General features: G+C 43.9%; 1 protein-coding gene across 3 annotated transcripts; it reads right to left on the minus strand.

Annotated features, from left to right (window-relative positions):
- Positions 1 to 538: 538 nt before the first annotated feature.
- On the minus strand, positions 539 to 22,342 carry LOC121724323 (alanine--tRNA ligase, cytoplasmic-like). Of its 3 annotated transcripts, none has more exons than XM_042110789.1 (22): positions 22,256 to 22,333; positions 21,568 to 21,639; positions 19,428 to 19,649; positions 18,266 to 18,454; positions 17,763 to 17,908; positions 14,035 to 14,226; positions 13,386 to 13,530; positions 12,680 to 12,825; positions 11,021 to 11,129; positions 10,618 to 10,768; positions 10,035 to 10,159; positions 9,190 to 9,334; positions 7,060 to 7,238; positions 6,743 to 6,856; positions 6,360 to 6,566; positions 4,731 to 4,915; positions 4,120 to 4,228; positions 3,677 to 3,790; positions 3,204 to 3,323; positions 2,937 to 3,023; positions 2,452 to 2,565; positions 539 to 1,630 (listed from the first exon to the last, which is right to left on the minus strand). In XM_042110789.1, the coding sequence occupies exons 2-22, from the start codon at positions 21,616 to 21,618 to the stop codon at positions 1,451 to 1,453; spliced, it is 3,030 nt and encodes a 1,009-aa protein (XP_041966723.1). In that variant the 5' UTR covers positions 21,619 to 21,639; positions 22,256 to 22,333; the 3' UTR covers positions 539 to 1,450. The 3 variants fall into 3 exon arrangements, with proteins under 3 accessions (XP_041966723.1, XP_041966722.1, XP_041966724.1); XM_042110788.1 differs by having other exon boundaries at positions 21,553 to 21,639; XM_042110790.1 differs by lacking the exon at positions 21,568 to 21,639 and having other exon boundaries at positions 22,256 to 22,342.
- Positions 22,343 to 22,783: the final 441 nt, after the last annotated feature.

Raw genomic sequence — 22,783 nt, forward strand, 5'->3', positions numbered from 1 at the left:
CTGTTTTCTTTAGCATCATAATTTTCTAACCTTTTTTTGACAGTCCCAATTTTTTTGACGTGTTGGCATCAAATTCAAAATGAGTATATATTTTTCAATATATTTCAAGTCACATTTGTCTGTTTCAACATTTGATAATGTTGCCCGTGTGCAACTAAATTTGGGTTTACGAGATTTGCAGGTGATCTTTCTGTTTTTATTTAAAAAAAATTGGAAATGGGGTTGTAAACTATTCAAAGATTGTACGTACTTGGAATGGATCTGCTCTTGTCTGTATAAAATAATGTAAGCCCTAAATATGGAAACCTAGATTTAATATATAATTAATGGTGACTTCTGAGAAAATGGTATTAGGGTTTTTTTTCGGATTAAATGTTCAGATGCCATCACCAACCTCTTCCATAACCCCCACAGTTGAGAAGCCAGGTTCAGTGAGGCGACCACACAGAAACGCTTTTCCCTCAGGCCTACACTGGTCTGCGTCAGCACATGGCCAACAACACTCAACTGCAACACACATGCAACAACACACACACACGGCTTGACCTGTAGCTTTATTCCAGAATGTCAAATTCCTGCCAACACTTTTACTGACCTGCATTCAGAGTCGTCAGTAAATGGTGTTGTCCACAGGACAACAACGAACATTATTAATTCATTAAGCTAGAATAATCCCTTATTTATTAATTTCAGTTTTCCTTACATGAATCGACATGAAAAAGAGAGTATGGCTCATGTTGGTGGGAGGACTATGTTACCACTAGTGGCAAGCTAATGCTTTGCTTTTGTGTTCTGCTTGATGAGTGACTCAGGATTACAATGTCCACCGACGTCTACGTCCTCAAAAGTCCACAGAAAGACACAGAAAGAGAGAAAATGTATAGAAGTCTAAAGGATTGGAGAGAGCAGCCTTCTACCGCTAAAAAGCAGTTAACGTGTCCCATCGTTAGCATGGTGCTTACGTTTTGGCCTCCGTCAATTAAGACAAAAGGTGGGCGGAGCGAGATAAGAGATCGGTTACTTAGCAGGGTGACCCTGCACCTGTCAATCAAAGTTTTAGAAATGTGCCAATCAGGGGCCAGTGTGAGAGCTGCTTAAACACAGTGATCATGATGATGATGGGGATGGATGAAGTCATCCAAACATGCACAAACATCTGTTCAACTAACGGCAGGGACTGTGGCAGCAGCAGCCTCGGGAAAGAGAGAAGGCAGGGAGATTGGGGTGATGGACTGCTGGCCTGTCTACCTGCGCTCGTCAGGAAGTGGTTCTGTACAGTGTCCTGCCTGAAGCACCCAGCACAAAGGCGGAGCACTCCAGTTCAATAAGGTGGGTTGTGGGGTTGGGTTAAGTTGGAATTCATTCCACCATCTCCCTCTCTTATTCTCTCTTTCTCTTTACCTTGTCCACTAAAACCCAACCCCTGTGCTGCTTGTTCACGGCATTTGCTTTAATTTTCGCCCAGTTTGAGTCGGGCGAATTCGTTAGCCAGCTGCAAGGCCTCCTGCATGCAGTGGATGTTGCGACCGGTGGCCTGGGCAGACATGTCCTTCCCGCCTCCCTTACCGTCCATGAGGGGGCAGACTTCCTGCACCCACTCCATTGCTTTCAGGCCTCGACCGGCCACTTCCTGCAGGGACACATGAAAATATTGCATTCAAATAAGAAATGGGCGTGGTGGAGCAGCACTGACATCACCGACTGACAATCAGTTGGCCCCGGTTACATTTCCACCACTGAGAGGTCATGTCACTTTGGATAAAAGCATCTGCTAAATATCAGTCAACTTAAATATTTATAAAGATGGGGAAAAGAGAGAGAGACAAAGAAAGAAAGAAAGAAAGAAAGTAGGGGAGAAAAATAGGGCAGAATAGATAAGTGAGACTGAGCGCAAAATGATGGGTAAAGAATGACAGAAAAGATAGAGGGATAAAGAGAGAAAAAGATAGAAATGGAGGACCGTAAAGAGAACAGGAGGTGTGCAAGACAGGAATACAGATGGAAAGCCAAAGACAGCTGCTGTCACCATGTTCCTGTGTTCCAGAGCTGTAAGGGATCTGTTCTAGAACTAGCTTTGTCAAGATAAAGAGTTCTTTGTAGTCTCCTCGCTTGATAGCAGGATTCTGAGACAGCACCGCAACTGACACCACGGTCTGATCAAAGCAGAGATGGGCACCAAGAGATCTCTATTACAGTATATTAAACACCTGCAGTACACTACATAGTGGAAATGGAGCAGAAGGCCTATAAAAACTCAAAGATCCCTTGAAGTCTATCCAGCAGTGCAGTGGCACATATGAAGTATTTAGCCTCGGAGGGTGGCATATATGGAGTATTTGGCCTCGGAGGGTGGCATATATGGAGTATTTGGCCTCGGAGGGTGGCATATATGGAGTATTTGGCCTCGGAGGGTGGCATATATGGAGTATTTGGCCTAGGAGGGTGGCATACCTTGGGTACTTGGCAGAGGCAGATGATCTTGCCGGCATCGGCGTCCACAGTGAAGAGCATTGCAGCAGTCTGAGGGGAGTTACTCTTCAGTAGTTTTAGAGACTCGTTCAGAGCCTGGGGAGGAGAGATGACTGGCAAGGTGAGTAAAGAAATGAATGTTCATTTTTAAAAGAGTGGCACGTCAGGGAGATTGGTAATGATATTTGGCCCATTATTTGTCATTTTCACAATACAAGGTCATTAGCCATTGAGTCATAACTAACCATTTAATTAAACCGGCTAATTAAAATGAAGAAACAGAATTCCATCACACACAAACAAAACACAATTTTTTTCAAACATCAGGGAAATTTTAGCAAATTGTTAAAGGTCTGGAGAGGAATTTTTCCACCAAAACCGCATTAATTCAGACTCCTCAAGCAGCACACAGCTTTTCAAAACTCCTGAAAAAGAGGATGGTGCGCATTATGCCATGAGGCCCTCACCTTGGCGGAGGCTCCACTCTCCATCTCCATGACGAGCAGGGGCTGATTGGGGCTGCTCTCAATCAACTCCTTCGTCTTCTCCAGCACCTACAGGAAAAACACAACACGGGTATTGTGTGTAGACCAATAAAATCTATTTTACGATGAGATCAGAAACCTCACAAAATGTGGAAGATGTGAACGGGTCTGAAACCGTTCCAAAATGTGTTGTAAACGTAAACACAAACACATGGTAGATCACGTGGTAGCCAGTACTGCTGCACTCACTCTCTTCTGCACGTCGGCTTTGCTGGCGCGGTCCAGGTCATCCATGGTCTTCTTCAGGCCCTTCAGAGTCTCCCTCATCTCGTCCTTCTGCCACTGCGAGATGACCGCAGTGCCCAGAGACTACAGCATGCACGACAGACAGACAAATGGAGGGGGGAGACAGAGAGAATGAGCAAAAAAGAACAACTTGATGTGCAACCACTCTATGCAAAAACTACAGGGAATGTTACGTGCGATTTAATTCAAACTTTTAATTCAAATCAATGTTGTTTATACTGCGTATAAGGCCATTCACAGAACCTGGCCAGAACATGAGCCTTGATGAGCATACTATGTTCATCTTCTTTCAAACCTGAAGTATCCCTAAGGGTACCTGAAATGGGCACCTCAGACACTTCAGTACTCGTGGGATATTGCCTGACGAGATACTTGTGGACGTGTGACGTCTGAGGCGTGTTCTGAGTCACACTCACCTCAGTCAGGTCAGCGATCTCCTTCTGCACGTCCTTATTAGGAGCAGTCTGGGCCTTGACTTTGTCTGACAGGGCAGACAGGCTCTGTCTGAGCGCGTCTGCTTTCCTCTGGGCCTGTCACCCACACACACACACACACACACACACACACACACACACACAGTGGAAGAAAGACAGAGACACAATGAAGAGATGATACAGACCTGACCTTAAACTGATATAGCAACAAGCTTTTATCCAAGCAAACTTTCTAAAAGCCGGCTGAATTTCCATTTTTGGCACTCTGCTAGTTTGCATTCTAACTGATGTTATTTGGCAGGATATGTCCATCACCAAAGTATAAGACTACATAGTGAGCAGCCTGGACAGTCAGCTAGTGAGAATGACCAGTGTGTCTCCTTGTAGACAACGTTAAATAAAATATATGTTTTCCTCTCTCTAACCTTCTGGGCCTCAGCTCCCGTCACGGCAACGATGCGGCGGATTCCCTTGGCGATGGCCTCTTCGGACACGATGATGAAGGGGCCTGCGTGGCCAGAGTTCTGCAGATGCCTGGGATCAGATGGGAAAGGTCAGATACTGAGGTCATGAAAACCAGGTGCAGATGGACTCTGGTAAAGATTGCCACACCACTTGACACACCGTCACATGCAGTCACATGCGGACACTAAACTATAAACTATAGGACTATAAAACTCCTTGTTTGGATGAAAATAAAAGCATGTTTATAGATAGACAAGTCAATCAGAAACTACAGTTAACTTTAACACACAAACCATCAAAACAGCTCATTAAAACTAGGCACTGCTAGGCAGAAACAGGGACAAAAGACAGGAGAAGCAAAGATCACTAGGAAACACTAACTTCTCAGAGATTTATATCAAAGTCTGTTCAGCATTTTTATTTTTGAGTGGACAAGAACAGCTGCCTAATACATATCAATAACCCTAAGGCTAATAACCTTTCATTATTTCCTAGAACCATTGGAATTAATTAAATATCATGTAAAGGTCTATGTGCACTAGTGAGAATAGTCGTGCAGTGTTCTACTCACGTTCCACCGCAGAACTCAATGGAAGTGAGAGAACCGGCAGGGCTGTTGGGGTCAGAGAGCAGGTCAGTGACGGGGATGCCAATGGACACGACTCGCACTGGGTCGGGATAGGTCTCATCAAACACGGCACGCAGGCCTTGGATGGCCTTAGCTGCAGCCAGGGGAGCCTCCATAGCATACACAGGCTAGAGAGAGAGAGCGTGAGAGAGAGAACGAGAGAGAGAGACAGAGCGCGAGAGAGATGAAAGAGAAAAGAGATCAAAAAAGGGAAAACATGTCTTTAAATGTTGCAACTGGAAAGAAGTTGGGCAAACATATCCAAACTTCCATAACATAAAAGCAAAGCAAGATTAGTTACAGAGCTTAAAGTTCTGTGTCTGAAGTTATCAGAGATGTTCAAAGCCGCTGTATACAATTATCTATTTGCAAATCTTAAATGCTGAAATTGCACGCCATGGTACAACCCACACCTGAATTCTGGCACTGTCTGAGAACTTTAAACCCTGTAGTTTGCAAATATAATACATGATAAAACATACTGAACATCAGTGGCGTCGTTAGACCTGGGCATTCGGGGCTATAGCCCCGGATCCTCTGGGGATAGCCCCGGATCTATGGGCCGTCAACAACAACAACAACAACAAAAACTCTAATCGGGAATGAAATAAATAGCCCCGTAGAAGAGACTTTTGTGTTTGTGTCCATTGTGTGCATTAACAGCAGCGCAAGAAAATCTGACATGATCTGGGCAGGTTTAGAATAATTTGTTGCAAAATGTTGCAATTTCAATTCCCCTCTACGCCATTACAGTACGCATTGCTGTTTCGTGCTTCTACTAACTAGCCTTAGCGAAATAAGTGTACAGAAGGACAAATGGATATTAGAAGTTTCTTTAGAGAAAAAAAAGGGCAGAGCAGGGACAAGAAGTGGAAACTCACAGTGTGTCATCATCTCCCGCAACCCAGGAGGACATTTCGATCAGCTCAGTTTCAATCGTGATTTACTATTGAATCATATGCGCAGTAAATATGGTAAACCTGACCTCGTTTGAGGGGGCTTCCAAGCAATGCATGTTGGGCTTGATTTTGACAGAATGGAACTTTTTCTTTGGGCAAAAGTTCGTGATAGCCTACACAACCCAAATGCATTGCTTTCAAGGCACCCATAGCCCATTAATTGAAGGGGATGACGTCCAAATGTTTATCCCGAGACGAACGCTCACACCTGTGCACTTGACAGAGGTGCATGACAATGTTTATTCTACAGGCTATTTTAATGTCATATTTTGGGTGTTGTATGTGGTGCACTTTGGCAGAAGAGACGTTCTCCTTACACGGTCTTTAAACATCAAAATATTCAGAATGCTGTGACTTGAGTCATTACAATTGGCCTTCCTTTTCATTCTCAAAGTAGGTTAAAATTGCATGTTCATCAGCCCGATTTTTAAAATCTCTCGGGGGAGAAACCCCCGAACAAAAACTTCTGGGCTCTACCCCCGAATGTTTTAAATAGCTAGCGACGCCCCTGCTGAACATATTTACACATACATATCTACAAAACCCACATAACCAGTCAGATCCACTCCCAACACATAGGCACACACACAGCATGTATGTGGTGACTGCTCACCTTGTTGTCTCGGATCATGGTGCAGGCGATCTCCTCGGTGCGGCGCACCTCGGCGGTGGTGAGGGCTCCTTTGGCGGTGAAGTCGAAGCGCAGGCGATCGGCGGCCACCAGGGACCCGCGCTGGTCCGCCTCACCCAGGACCCCCCGCAGGGCGAAGTTCAGGATGTGTGTGGCGGTGTGGTTACTCATGATGGGCCTACGACGAGCCTGAGGGAGGGAATGGGGGGACAGAGAGAGAGAAAGAAAGAAAGTAAGTGAGGGAAAAGAAAAGAGAATAGTGAAATTGGATGATCAATCATCCTACCGATGTCTATTCAGTGCAAAGTAATTAATCAGGAAGGCACATATACACACACCAACTGAAAACCAAAAGCATGACCCACCTCATCTACGTGTAGCGTGAGCCGGTCTCCGACCTTCAGTGTGCCATATACTGTGCCCACGTGCAGCACGTAGCCTCCCCGCACCTGTGTGTTCTTCACTGTGAACTCCATCCTCTACACACACATAAACACACGCACAGAGAATTAAGGCTGCTTTTCCCCACTCACATAAACACAAACATTATATAGGAACAACATGGAAATCCACAAAAATCTATCCTCATGAATATGACACATGGGCAAACACATATGCTCTCACACACACTAACAAAAATGTACACACTCTCACACACACACACACACACACTACTCCTTACATCCTCTGCAGAGTCATTTTCGCGCAACATGTATCCCTCGTCGAAGGTCTGACCACCCTGCTCGGCGTAGAAGGACGTCTGGTCGAGCACCACACCACACTCCTGACCCGTGGTCACCTCGTCCACGAACGTCCGCTCACGCCGCAGGGCCAGTACTGTGGCCACAGTCTGCTCAAAGTCTGACCCCGAGAAAAAGAACACCACAAAAGATTACTCACACTAGAGGTGTGCACGGATTGTGGAATAAGTGAAGAACCATCAGAAGCTATTTTACATGAACGTTAAAGCAGCACTAAAGAGGATTTGCTCTTGGTGTCCCCCTAGAGTTGAGAAGCGCAATAAAAAATTAAGTCATTAATATAATAAATGTGCACCTTTGTAACAAACTATAAACATAACTTGGATGCGATATAAAGAGAATGGACGGATAGCAGTCTGTAGAAAGAGCTCTGAATTCCTGTAAGAAGCCTATGTATTTGTGCTCTACAGTACAGTCTATAGCATAGAAGCTCTTTTCCATTTAGATTTTTGCTGGATATTAAATTGGAATGCTGCCACTCAAATAGATTTAAATCGAAAAACAGGTTTTTATGAAAATGGATTTGTTTTTATGAAAATGGATTTTGTCTTTAAATTCCTTAAAAATCACTGAACTTTATCCAGCTGCTGATGGGCAGCAAACATAAGCAGGATATGATGTCAAAAGTAATGGAGCTCATTAGTGAGGTCATCCATAAGAAGCCTACTGCACAATGTCTAAACTAATAATACTGTTAATGCCATAGTAGGTACTATACCCCCCCCCCCCCCCCCAAACTTGTCTGTTACTACCAAAGGATTATTAGGCCTACTACCAAATTAGATAAAATTCCAGAGGGAAAATTAAAACAAAACAAATTCATAATTTGTTTTTAACATTTTTTTGCCATTTGTAGTTTGTATGGGGGAAATCGATTAAAATGTGAAAAAAAAAATCAAAGATTTCTTTTTTTAGGCCATATCACCCAGCCCTATTGCCAATCAGTGATAGTAGCCTAACCAAGATAACTTTGCTGTGACGTGTGCATAGCAAACATTATATCTTCAGAACTTGTTGCCATGGAAGTAAATTACACATTTTCGATCTCTCTCCCTCACACACACACGCGAACAATCTCAAGGTTTAATCAAAGTGTGGCCAAATTTTGAGGCTACATCTGTGCAAAGAATAAGTGCATACAACGTGAGGCCTTTTCTTGTTTTTTAATTGTTAACTTACTAAACATTACGAGAAAAGATTAATTGAAGTCTGCTTCCATCTTTGTGCTTCCAAATTTGGAGGACACACTCTAGTCCTTCCTAGGAGCTAGTCATTATGAAACGGATGTTTACTGTCCTTCTCTGAACTCATTACACAAACAACTACAGCGAGCACTGGGGCCGGGGTTATTTTAGAACCGCAGCGTCTGGGTTGGATCTGTCATAAACAAATGACTAAAAGTGTAAATAATGAGCCTTTCCTCTTCATCCACACTCCCAGTTATAAAACCCAGTTAGAGCTGTCCTAACCCTCCAGAGTCCAAAAAAGGATGACAAAGTTTCAAAGAAACTGCATTCAGAAAAGAGGAAGCTAGCATGGAGGGACATAGCGATGGAGTCCATAGAATGAAATTCTGCGACTTGCAATTACAGGGGAAATAACCTAAAGCAAAACATCATGCAAAACATCATGCAGCAAAGTTCAACATACTTAAACTTTTGAGGCGACCAGCGGAATACCAATTGTGTGAATAAGGCTCAATTCATTCATGTTCCAAGACCCAATTATTGGATATATACTACATCCCAGGGTCCAACATAAGATTTTCCTCCCACTGGCATGTACATCTGATTTGTACTGCTCCCATGCATTTCCATTGGCCCTGAAAAGTCACTTTTACATAAAGCCTATTTTAATTGTAATAGGTCCCCCATTGCAGTTAGTAGTCTTAGCTTCAAGTTAGCTTCAAAGGTGAATTACCTCGTGGCAATGATTGATGGTAGAAAAACTGACACTGGCCTAAAAAGCCAGTAACTGGCCAACTAACTTGCTCTTTTACTTGCCCCGGGCCAGTGCTTTTGTTGAACCCTGCTACACCCCTCTCCACTCACCGTAGCTGCCGCCATCGTCGGAGGTGTACTTGTACTTGGGGCTGTCGTCTGTGGCGGGGGTGTCCTTGTTGCGGAGCTCCTCGATGGCGTAGATGTCCAGCATGAGGTGATCCGCATCTCCAGCCCCTTTGCCCTGGGACTTCAGCTGGACAGAGAACATTGTGTGGCCTACTGGTTAGCGCTTCGGACTTGTAACTGGAGGGTTGCCAGTTCAAACCCCGACCAGTAGGAATGGCTGAAGTGCCCTTGAGCAGGGCACCTAACCCCTCACTGATCCCCGAGCGCCGCTGTAGCAGGCAGCTCACTGCGTCGGGATTAGTGTGTGCTTCACCCCACTGTGTTTTCACTGTGTGCTGAGTGTGTTTCACTAATTAAATTTCACTAACCAAATTTCCCTCACAGGATCAAAAGAGTATATATACTATACTACTATACTTAAACACGGCATGTCCAAGTTTCAACAAGTAAAATGTAAGACCTTTTGAAGACCATATAGAATGAAATTTAAGAGCAGCTTCATGCTCTTACCGGCAAAAAACATTAAGGAAAATCGTAGACCCAGAATAAATAGCAAAGTAAATAATTATGGGCTGCAAAGTTCATATCGGTTCCAGTCATCATCCAACACCCCCCCCAACGTTGTGATACATCTGTACAGTCTACATAGTCTATGCTGCTGACTTTTTTAGACTTTAAGACTCTCAGACTGGAGGTCTGTGCTCTCCCAGTGCTCTTATAGTTTGTGCATTTAATCTGAGCATTTTGGGCTCCATACATTCCCTCATACATTCCCTTTCTCCCTGCTCCGTCCCCAGTTCTATCTGTCCGTACACTCTCCTCGTTACCTGAGCAGCCTTCTTCTCCTCTTCAAAGCCGTCAATGTCCACGCCCATCCCTCTCTCCTCGGCGATCAGGGCTGTGAGGTCCAGGGGGAAACCGTAGGTGTCGTACAGCAGCCAGGCTGTGTCTCCTGGACAGACAGAGACAGAGAGAGAGAGAGGCACAGGTGAGACAGGTTCACACTCCACCAGCCAGGGAGCAGGTGGCACTCACAACAAACAATTTACAGACTGCTCAACATCCACTCATGGAAAATGGGGCTCCCGGTAATTCATAACATACTTTATTATTTATGTTATGTTGTCAAATTACATTTCTGCAGAAAAAAAAAAAAATTCATTAAGAATTATTGGTATTACAGCTTATCACTCACTTTCACAATCTCACAGCCTGAATGGTCTCTGGCACAGGTTCTAACAATGTCTATTTCATCACTTTCATCTCACAGTTGGCAAGCAATTGATCAGCATTTGTTTTTGTGACTTGGCTATTGGGTTTCGGATAAACACATTAGCATTCATGGCGAGCATCAGTGTTCCACAGGCTGAGCTCCAAAGCTGAGCTAGTCTGAGTGCCGTCACATCTCACCTGGGATGGTGGTGCTTTCTCCCAGGCTCTGGATCTTACGGTCCAGGATGCGGCGCCCTCTGCTGAGCGTCTTGAGGAACTGCGTCTCCTCCTCGTTAATGATGTCCTTCACCATGTCTGGATCCTTTTTCAGCTCTGGGAAGGCATCTCCCTAAATAAATAATAACCACACAAACCAATATAGTATTAGCAACACCACGGCTCACGCATGATGAAGTTGGGGATGAAGTAGGGCCCAGAAAGATGTGCAAAAAGAGACCATTTTAGATTAGATAAGTCCCTTTAACACTAAAGTTCTCCTCACATTGGCACCGACATGAGTGCAGCGCACTCTGCTTCCAAAATTCGACTACATTAGATTAAAGTGTTTTCAAACTTTAAAAAAAAAAGAGGCTTCGCTCACCAGTGACTCGACCACCACGTCCACTAGGGAGGCAAAGAAGCCCTTCTGGGCTCCAAGCTTCTCATGAGAGTATCTCACCGCACGCCTCAGGATCCTCCTCAGCACGTAGCTGCAAACAGACACACACAGCAGGGGTTAATGCATGCACACACATGCACACACACACACACACACACACACACACACACACACACACACACACACACACAGACGAGTGGTGGATCTTATGCACACAGGTCAGTGGGTAAATGCAGGTGCGTTAAAGGACACAAAGTGGAAAAGTCCTACACAGTGCTGTACGAATCCATTTGGTAATGGCGATATTAGCTCCGTTCTGACCAGGGCTCCGAACCGGTTCAAGGAACGAAAACGAAAAACGAAAACGAACGGAATTTTACGGAATTTTACGAGGAGCAGAAACGGAAACGAAAACAAAATGGTCTTCAACTGTTCCGGAACAGAAACGTTATTCTGAAATCCACAAAACCGGTTAATAACGTTTTTTTTTTCGTTCTCTATATATTTTATAAAATTTCACAAAAGCATATCCTATGTCAGGGAGACTATTTCCGGTTGTGCGAAAAACAAGCCCGCATCTACACTGTTAATGTGAGCTAACAAGCCGCTATGTAGCCAACTAGGCCTACCTATCCGTCTGCCACTTCGGATCTTAGGCCAGCTCGTAGCGTAGGCTACTGAAACTTATTTGGAAATTGTTTGTAGCCTATGCGTAATAGCCTATTTTGCCTGTCCACGCCTTGTCGTTTTAAAGTCGGGATTTGAAATGTTTGCGCAATTATAGCCTATTCTATGTAGAAGAGTTCAATTTGGGAAATTTGAGATAGGCCTTGTCAGCAACAGACAGGTTGGAAATTATAGCGCAAGCCTTTGAAGAAATCCATATGGATAAAACCAGGTAAGGAGTTTAGCACGTATCCAGAAATATTTTTGATAAGAAATTATTTATAGGCATAGGTTAGGCTTACAGTAAGTCTGTAGGCTATGGGATGGATAGCCCATCTGAATGTTTTTGGATGCCGCCTGTGATTTATTATTTTTGGGCATAGCTACGGTATAGGCTAAATCAAGGGGAAATAATGAGTACGTCTATTCTAAGGTAAAGTTCACAAAAATAGACTTGATAGGCCCGCCAAACACTGCCGGAACTTTAAGAACGAACGATATTTTGCGTTCCGAACCGGTTCAGGACCGATATGTTGGTGGCGGAACGCATGCAAGAACGAAAACGTTAAACATAGGCCTACCTGAACCGTTCGGAACGGAACGTTTGAAAAATAATTTCGTTTTCAAGCCCTGGTTCTGACCTTATGATCATCACGGTCACTACTGTATAAACTTAAACAGACACACACACACGGACACACATAGAGACATGCACACACACACGGACACACACACAGACACACATAGAGACATGCACACACACACGGACACACATAGAGACATGCACACACACACGGACACACACACAGACACACATAGAGACATGCACACACACACGGACACACACACATAGAGACATGCACGCAAACGGAGACACACACACTGAGGTGCAAAATAGCCACTCTGAGGAAGTGGGTGGAGTATTTGCACTTGTCCCTCCAAACAGAAAAGGAAAGGGAGCCAACCACTCCTCACCCTCTGCCAGTGTTGTCGGGTCTTCCTCCGTCGGACAGGGCGATGGTGATAGTGCGGGCGTGGTCAGCCAGCACACGGTAGGCCATGTCAATGCCATCTGTGTCCTCAGCGCCAACCTTGCCCGTGTATGGCCTGGCACCAGTGCCCTAGGGACAGAAAACAAACAAAAACCGAGAGGGAAAAAAAACACACCACTATTAATATATGTATTCAAAGTTGCCATCGGACACTAATGTCAGGTGAACCCAACTCTCAACTAGCGGTCTTCTAATAGCAAACTAATGCTTAAACTTATTCATTCCACTCTGACTTTAATTATGTATTGAAAATGTTGTATATTATCACTGTGAATGTTTTTAGACTGCCTGTTGATATAGTATTTTTCCTTACTCTGTTAACATACTATATGTGCGGTGTATGTGATGTGTTTGCTGTTGTATGTTTCTCCCTGAGGTGCTGCCTCTCTTGGCCAGGCCTCCCTTGGAACCTCACCTCTGTCTTAATGTGACTGCACTGGTTAAAGAAAGAATAAATAAATAAATAAAATAAAAATGGCTACATTAAACTATTATTCTCACAAGATGTGTCTACAGAATGCTGGGTTGGTTGGTCTAACTGTGATGGACTAACTTCCTGATCCAAGCAGCATTTTGAGTGGCTAGTATTTTAGTGGTCGTGCAAGTGAAGGTGAAGGTAGCCCTCTGACCTTCTGGATGGCCTCGAAGTAGGGCACAAAGAGGTCCGTGTCGTAGTTGGACATCTTATTCTGCAGCACGGACACCAGGCGCTCCAGGCCCATGCCTGTGTCAATGCTCTTCTTAGGCAGAGGCTTCAGCTCCGTCTCAGACTCCCTGAACAAGAACCGTGAGACACATGAGCGTGAAGGCATTTTGGAGCTCTGTGTGTGTGTATATATATAAGTGAGAATGTGGATGTGTGTGTGTGACCCATGGAGCTCTTTGTGTGTGTGTGTGTGTGTGTATATAAGTGAGAATGTGAATGTGACCCATGGAGCTCTTTGTGTGTGTGTGTGTGTGTATAAGTGAGAATGTGAGTGTGACCCATGGAGCTCTTTGTGTGTGTGTGTGTGTGTGTGTGTGTATATAAGTGAGAATGTGAATGTGTGTGTGACCCATGGAGCTCTTTGTGTGTGTGTGTGTGTATATAAGTGAGAATGTGAGTGTGACCCATGGAGCTCTTTGTGTGTGTGTGTGTATATAAGTGAGAATGTGGATGTGTGTGTGAATTATGGAGCTTTGTGTGTGTGTGTGTGTGTGTAAGTGAGAATGTGTGTGAGTATGAGTGTATGAGAAGGGGTATGTGTATGTATACTTGCAGCTCATCGTGTCTCCCACCTATTGAACTGGATGAACACCAGGTTCCAGATCTCCAGCACGTTTGGGTCGTCCATGTTGACCAGGTGGGCGGCGTCTCTGCCCCCAATGCGGTCGTAGTGGATCTCACTGCAGGGGCCGCAGGGGCCAGTGTCGCCCATCTCCCAGAAGTTGTCCTTCATGCTGCCGGGCAGGATACGGCACTCCTCCATCCTGAGAGAGAGAGAGAGAGAGAGAGAGAGAGAGAGAGAGAGAGAGAGAGAGAGAGAGAGAGAGAGAGAGAGAGAGAGACAAGACTTTGATTTTTAAAACCCCTTTATTGAAAAATTGAATTGAATTCTAGGTCTAAGCGTTGCGTTACGCTTGACGCTGCTGCTTGCCGCTGGCCAATATGATCCCCACCTAACACTGATTAAACGTCAGGATGCCATCAATAGCCATAGAGATCAGACCTTTCTTTATACACCATTTCCATAAGAAAAGGCTGATGTTATCCAAAACAAAAGAAAGTATATTCAACCCTTACCCTCGATTTCACTAAAGCGTTAAAAGTGTGTCCACTAGATTAATAATTCACCCCTCCTCTTCCAGAGAGAAAGAAAGAAACAAAGAAAGATAGAACGCACGCACACACACACACACACACACACACACTTCCACTCTGCACTTCTTTATCCTGCCCATGTTTATCAGCACTCACTGCGTTCATACCATGCGCCCTGTTCAAAGTGTACCGCCACACAATATCTTCAGAAGTGCAGTTTAACATGCTCACAGACCAATCCAAGTACAAACATCAGAATGTTGGCCTACAACTATTTTGTCCACCCTAAATAAAATCCTACATAGCCAGAGCTACCCTGAACCACTTGCAATATGACCAAGCTGAAGAACGTACAAGACCCAAGACCCAGCAAACAGATAGGAATGTTATTTTAGAGAGAGACCATTAAGACACAGATGAGAGGTTAACAAGACAAGTAGGAGGTTGATGAGCCGTCTCTGTGGACCTGAACGAAGAGCCGATATATCGGGCCGACCGATATATCGGGCCGATATTTGCGTTTTTTACGTGTATCGGCATCGGCTGATAAGCTGCTGCATTCGCCGATATTTTTTCCCCCCGCATTATTTACATACAGGCGTCCACAGGCAGCTCTGTGTTGCTGGAGATGCTGCAATTCACATGCAGACTACCCCTCCCCCACGAGCAGAGTGCTGAAAACCTGCTCTTCAAGACAACAGTAAACTTTAAACTTCCAAAGCATCTTTTAACTGTTTGACTTAGCTGAAATATTGCCATACACTTTGAAGGTGGAAGCAAGTTTGTGGGTCCAAATGGAAAACACGAATGATAGATAGGTAGGCTACTTTTTTAATGCTTAATGATCGTTTATAAAACTGCTTGCCATTGTATTTAGGGAGCTGCAAATAGCTAAGTTGTAGGATATCCATATTCATGCGGTAGCTGTTACAAACACTGGTCATATGATTAAGTAGCCTAATGCCAACTTGTTCCGTGGTATTTGTGGGAGTTTTATTCAGCGACCACCTGGCTGAGTGTTGGACACGTGTGGTGTGTGTGTGTGTCTCCCTCCCTGAATGCCTGTTCTATAAAACATGCTTGCCATTGTATTTAGGGAGCTGCAAATAGCTAAGTTGTAGGCTATCCGTATGCATGCGTTAGCGGTAGCTGTTACGAACATTGGTCAATCATATGATTAAGTAATGCCGACGTTGTTCCGAGATATTTGTGGGAGTTTTATTCAGCGACCACCTGGCTGAGTTCTGGACGCGTGTGGTGTGTGCGTCTCCCTCCCCCTCTCCCTTCGTGCGGGGCGGAGTTGCCATCGCAGTGATATCAGAGCTTTAATAATGAGACGTGTAGTTTTTATTAATTAAATATTAATTCGTGTTAACGTTTATCATGTACCAGAGATACCGTGTATGCCTTACTTGTTTAGAGCCGTTTGCTAACGTTATCATTATCAATCCAGTTCAATGGTGGTTCGTCAGCTACCAAACAGTTTGTGTGTGCGTCTGGTCTGTCTCACTCAGTGGGACACGCGCATCACAGCGATACGAGAGTGCTGCGCTACCTGAAGGAGATTTTAAAACTTTGAGAGATACGTTTTTATACCTTTTGACGTTGATGCCGTTTAGAACAGAAACATCTGACACCACGTTATTTCCGCGTTATTTTCCTCTGCTGATTTATGTTCTGTGGTTGACAAATCTGGCAGCTTTTTTTAGAAAAATATAGACATAAAATTCTAAGAAAAATATAGACAAAAATTGAAACCATGCAGTCTAAAATGACAAATCAAGCACTTTATTTCAATAGCTACTTTTCAGGCTTATTGTTTTCTTAAATGATTTAAATGTGTTGACAAAGGACATTTTGTGATGACTTGAATTATGTCTTATAATATGTCAGCAAGCAATGCATCATCAAGGCTGTGTTGTGTAAGATGTTGATGAAAGCATTTTGCACAGTTAACCATATCCAGTGCACCCATCCATAAGTTCAATAAATGTTCCTTTTTTAAATTGAGATTTATAACATTTGTTATCATCATTTGTAATTATGTGTCATTTGTATGATGTAAATTGAGGGAGCAAAATAAAAGCAGTATCGGCTCCAAATATCGGCTCAAGAAAATCGGCAGCCTGTTTCAGTCATCGGCTAAGGCTGATGGAAAAAAATCAGTATCGGTACTAAAAAATCCATATCGGTCGATCCCTAAACAACATCACCTGCTCTGAGGGACAAAGCCATGCAGGATGCAGGGAGAAACAGCAAATGAGGGAGTTAAAGATGGGGGGGGGGGGGGAGAGAGAAAAGAAGGAGAGAAAAACTTCTAGACATCGACACAGAAAGAGAAAGGGAAGAAAAGAGAGGGGGGCATAGGACTGGCTACACACACACACACACACACACACACACACACACACACACACACACACACACACACACAGCCCCTGAGGCAGAGTTCACCAGGAGAGAATAAGGCTTCAGGGGGATTGGAGGACAGGGAGTAATGAAACAGGAACACCCCAGAGAGACAATCACTTAGGTGTGACAGTCTCAGGTGTTAAATCATGATGATACCTGGACCACTCTAGTTAACTACTCCTGTCCTTATTGTTGTAGAGAGGGCTTGATTTGAGACCATGAAAATGGTTGAGCTCTTGATTATAGGACATTTCTTGCCACTATTAGAATGAGAAATGTACATGGGACTTCAGGTGAAAAAATAGAGAATTTGACTTCATGGTTTAACAGCTAAAAGGCCTCACTCAACGGACTATCCTACAACCAAAGAAAGTAAAGGAGATTATTTGTACCTGCATTAGCCAAATAAAGGATGGGACTGCACCCTTCACAAACCGTAAAAATTAAGTTTATTAGTTTTACAGTTGACTACAGTTCACACAAACAATTCTGGTTTCCTTGTACTAGCCATTTTCGTCGTAGCCTATTCCACAGCGCGCAAGCTTTGGTCAATTTCTGTAAAGAAACAGTGCCTATAGGCCTGGGATATGAAGTAACGTGTTGAGTCGTGTTGAGATGGATCCGTTTGGATGCAAATATTCTTGATACGGTTTCAAAGAAGACGGAAGAAAAAAAGATCGGTTAAGACAAGGCCTCAGGCAGCCGCACAAACCGCTCACTGCCAACACAAAACAGCAAATACAGAAACCAGCATTCTGTCTGACTGCGGCCTTACACTGCAGTGCTGACTCACCCCAGGTCCAGCCAGATCTGCTTGCACTCCAGGTCCGCCTCCAGGCCGGCCTCAGCGTGGCCCCCAAAGTAGGTGACATAGAGGCGCTCGATGGGGATGCCGAGCTCCTGAGTCAGCAGCTCCAGGGCCATCTTACAGGCCAGTTGCTGCAGAGCAGAGCAGACACCCAGCCATCAGCACAGGAGGAAACGAGGAAGGGAGAAGAGAGAAGGAAGGACACGGTTCATTTGGTTAATTTTAGAATGACAGACTGACAGACAGACAAACACGGTCAGGTTCAGATAGCCCCGAACACAAGACTAAATAAATGCAAAAAAAAAAAAAAAGAGTATGCAATAGACATGACTGGTCTAGACTGGTCTGGAAATGTCGAACTCACTGCATAACTGTTCAAGAAAAAGTATCCCCCGACAAATATGTAGCTTAAATGCAATGGGGTTATAATAGTCTAAGCTCTGCTAGACAGGTGTCAACCTTTTTCCTCCGTTCTCTGAAAGGCTTACCTTAAAGTAGTCTCCAAAGGACCAAGAGCCCAACATCTCAAAGAAGGTATGGTGGTACACATCCTTCCCCACATCGTCCAGGTCATTGTGCTTGCCTCCAGCACGGATGCACTTCTGGGTGTTGGCAGCACGCTTCAGTCTGGCCATTGGGTGCGATGGGTCAATAGTGTTCAGAAAGATGGGCTTGAACTACAGGTGGAACAAAAAAAAAAACAACAAAAAAAAAAAACAGGCTTAGTCTATGGTATATTACTAGACTCAGTATATTTACTGTGTCTAGTGCCATCTTGGAAAGTTCTGTAAAGACCACATTTTTCTTGTAAGCTGCTCTAGATTCAATTCCCCATAGTTACATACACAAACATTCAACCAGAGACAATCATTCAAGTTTTCATACAGTTAAACGGTGAACTTGATAATGCAAAATACTTTAAATGTAAGTTTCCATCTTCTAGCTCGCACTATGGTTAATCAAACATAAAGGCACAGCAACGAGAAATTTAGCGATTTATTCATACATCATTCCTCAGACAAGAAATATATTTCCTCTATCAGAATGGCTGCTAAGCAACGTTGAGAGGCTGCAACTCTAACTTTAGTATAAATTCGTGGTGGCACAGTAATGCAGTCAATGTGAAGGGTTGCACTGGGTTTTCGCCAGCACCGAACGTTATTCGGTTAATATATATGGGGCAGTCGTGGCCTACTGGTTAGTGCTTCGGACTCGTAACCGGAGGGTTGCCGGTTCAAACCCCGACTAGTAGGCACGGCTGAAGTGCCCTAGAGCAAGGCACCTAACCCCTCACTGCTCCCCGAGCGCCGGTGTTGTTGCAGCTCACTACGCCGGGATTAGTGTGTGCTTCACCTCACTGTGTGATCACTGTGTGCTGTGTGTGTGTTTCACTAATTCACGGATTGGGATAAATGCAGAGACCAAATTTCCCTCACAGGATCAAAAGAGTATATATACTATACTATCCTATACTTATATATTCAGCCAATCATAATCAAGGACCGGAACTAGTTTTAGAAACCATGGTTTACGGACCTCTCTAAACCAACCCATCGATAATTTGTCTGCATCTAGCAAGTTTTTTCTAGAGGGCTAGTTACCGGTCTATCTGGTGGCTACACCTGGCTGTGGCATTATTGCAGAGCTCACCTGGTTCATGCCGGCGTTGGCAAACAGCAGCGTGGGGTCGTCCAGCGGGATGGTGGCGGACGAGTGGACATACTGGTGTTCATGGCGTCGAAAGAAGTCAATGAACTTCTCTCGGATCTGGGCTGCAGTCAATGAAGAGTCCATGATGCGAGGGCTGCTAGCACGAGACTGTGACTCTGACTCTGACAGCGACTGTGACTCAGACGGTGACTCCGACAGTGACTGTAGGGAAAATGGACAAATACACACACACACACACACACACACACGGTTGAACAAATCGTGCTACACTGAACTGTCAACTGACAGTGGAACACAGGTGCGGTCTGTGCAATTAATAACATCAACCCAGCCTCTAGTTGGCTCTGCCAACTGCCAACCGTCAACAAGTTAGGAAGGAATGCAGACTGATTTGGTGAGATCCACGGTAAAAATCCATATAGATCCATGATCCTTTGAAGACCAATAATAATCAATTATGGTGTTGAGTGGCTCTTTATTTTGTGGTAATCAAACACTTTTGGCACGCGTTTGGCACACAGCAAACAAAGGCACACAAGCTTGCTGATTACATAAGCACACAAGCTTGCTGATTTATCACAGACAAAATTGAAGCCACAGGCATTTATTTGGTTGGAAAGACAGGTCAAACCTCATTTTTAAAGGCATTATGTTTAGGCTACAGCTTAGTGGACAGTAATTTGCCTGAGGTTGAACGTGTGAAGGCCTATACTGCTGTTCAAGTTTAGTAATAGTGAATAAATGTTGCTTTTCATATGTGCTTTTCATAAACACAGACACTAATGTTTTGGAGAATGAACGCTTCTGCATTAGTACTGACTGCAGGTAGGGATGTAACGATTACCGGTATAATGGTAAACCGCGATAAAAATGTTGACTATAACAATTATCGTTTTCATTTCAAATATCATGATTATCACGGATGATTACCACGGTGTGGAAACCGTGTGTTTAATCCTTCCCAGCTTCATCCAAGCCTGCTTTTGACATACAGTAGGCCTGGTACAATGAAACAAAACTGGTACCCTACTGGTTCTGTTATCTACTTGATGGATTTAATTGTGGCACAAAGCCAATTATAAATGACCAAGGAAAAAGTGAATGGGACAACACACAATGTCACTGTAACGTTATGCTATGAATTAAGAATGCTCAGCTCAGCCAGGTTTGTTTGTGCAGTCAGGATGTAGGCCTATGAATGTGAATGAAAATATGCCCTTCTCCAGTAGCTATAGGCCACCTTAAAATGCACCAGAATAAAAGAATCACATCTACTCAGTAACAACTTTTTACCCACCCACAGCACCACCTCTATGAGCACCCCAAGATGAAAATGAGTTCCAGCGTCCCTGGGTTAAATGTTGCACTTTTGATAAGGTTTTGCCTATATTTTGTAATAGTAAATGCGGTCACACTTTTTGAAACTATTTCAGCCTATTAGTCCTTTCTGAACATAATTGAACACACTTTTAAAAATATTGCGATAATACCGAAAACCGTGATCATTTTGGTCACTATAACCGTGAGGTTAAATTTTCATATCGTTACATCCCTAACTGCAGGATGTGCTCTTTAATCTGTGCACCAATGTGCGCACAGACTTTCTTGTGGGGTTATTTTCCATCACCTTATCCTCTGATCTGATGCACAGGTATCCCCCTGGAGCAGAACAAATGGAATGGTCTACTACCTTCACCAAAGGTGAGCATCCTAACCTAAGGGACAGCTATGCAGAGTAAACAGGCCAGGTCCCCTTCCTACCTACTACCCCCTGCAGTAACGACCAACCTGCATGCAAGCAGCATCAATCCTCTGATCAACTCGGACAGCAAGCGCAGGCTTAAACCGCCAATCATTGCAGAACACTGCATGCACTTCAACACGTTTTCCCAGTCATCTCTCTGTACGTTGCAATTAGCTCTCAGCGCATATTCAGTGCAGACTTTCAAACAGCCAGTGTTGCAATAAAGCACAGCTAGACAAGATCTCATGAAATAAGTTTGAGGTGGTATGTGTTCTTCTGTCAGTATAGTTATAGTCACTCAAAAAAATGCAGTCTTTAAATCACCACCGACTAGTTGGTCAAAATGCAATAGCGCAGGACCTTTGAGTAGTTCACCTGACAGCACCCGAAAACTTTGGCACACAAAACAGTGAGATGCAGACCCATCAGTGACAACCAGGCTGCACCCTTTGTAAGAGAAGAGTTTATGCATGACATAAAAATGAGAGCACCAAATAAGGATTACATTAAGTTTTTTTTTTTTTTTTCAGTCTTGACGTACTTCATAAATACACTGACGTGAGAAGTGAAAAATAATGAACTGGTGTTAATGAACAACCACTAAGAGCTACCTTACGATAACGACTTGCATGAGCTGACATACTGATGGCTAACGTAAGATTGACTAAATCTGGTCTAGCTTCATTCAACTAGCTACAACTCTTGACAGCCGACCGGCTGCTAATTATGGGACATATAGCTCACTCGTTTCGTATCAGGAAAGCTGGCAAATTGAGCAAACGGCTCAACTAATCAATTCTTGCGCGAATTGATATTCGTGGAAGGGCTGGAGTGAAAGCTCGCTACCCATCACGAACAGCACCTGGTACCACGAGAAGGCTAACTATGCTAGTAAGGCTCAACGCTGACCATTCATTAGAGTTAGCTGCACAGCGAGCTAATCACTGGTTTAATGGGATGGCTCAGCTCTTAATCCCCACGTTTATTGGTGGTATAAATACTGCGGCATCGGTTACTATGAAATACTATGATAGAGAGGACCAAAAACCCCTGTTATACTCACGGTTTTTAATCTTCCAGACACTTTTCTCTCCTGTCACACTGCTTCCCCACGCCGGTGCACTCGAAGAAGAGAGGCGTACAGCGTTTACCCACAAAGAAATGCCATTGGTCTGTCAGCGACAACGTCTGAATTTCTAAAAAATGATTGGTTAGGAGAGCTGTCCATCTGACACAGACCCGCCACCAGGGTATGTTGCTTTGCGCGCACATAACGTGGAGCTGGATGATGCAACAAAAAAGTAACAACTCAGTGGTTGCCTCATGATGAAGATGAAGATATATGATGTAGAGAAAAACATAATACGTAATTTGTATTAATACAATTATTATTTCAATTTATACAATTTGTATAAATCCGATTTCCACAACAGATGCTGCCAATGAATCATAAAGTAAACATACAGAAGCGCGCGACACTGATAGACTTTCTTTCAGCTTTGATAGCAGAGTTGTACAAATGAATTGATTGAATGCAGTCAACGAATCAATTAACCCGCTTAGGGCATTTTCTGCAAACATGTTAATTAGA

The sequence above is a fragment of the Alosa sapidissima genome, chromosome 11 (genome assembly GCF_018492685.1).
Source record: "Alosa sapidissima isolate fAloSap1 chromosome 11, fAloSap1.pri, whole genome shotgun sequence".
NCBI lineage: Eukaryota > Metazoa > Chordata > Actinopteri > Clupeiformes > Clupeidae > Alosa > Alosa sapidissima.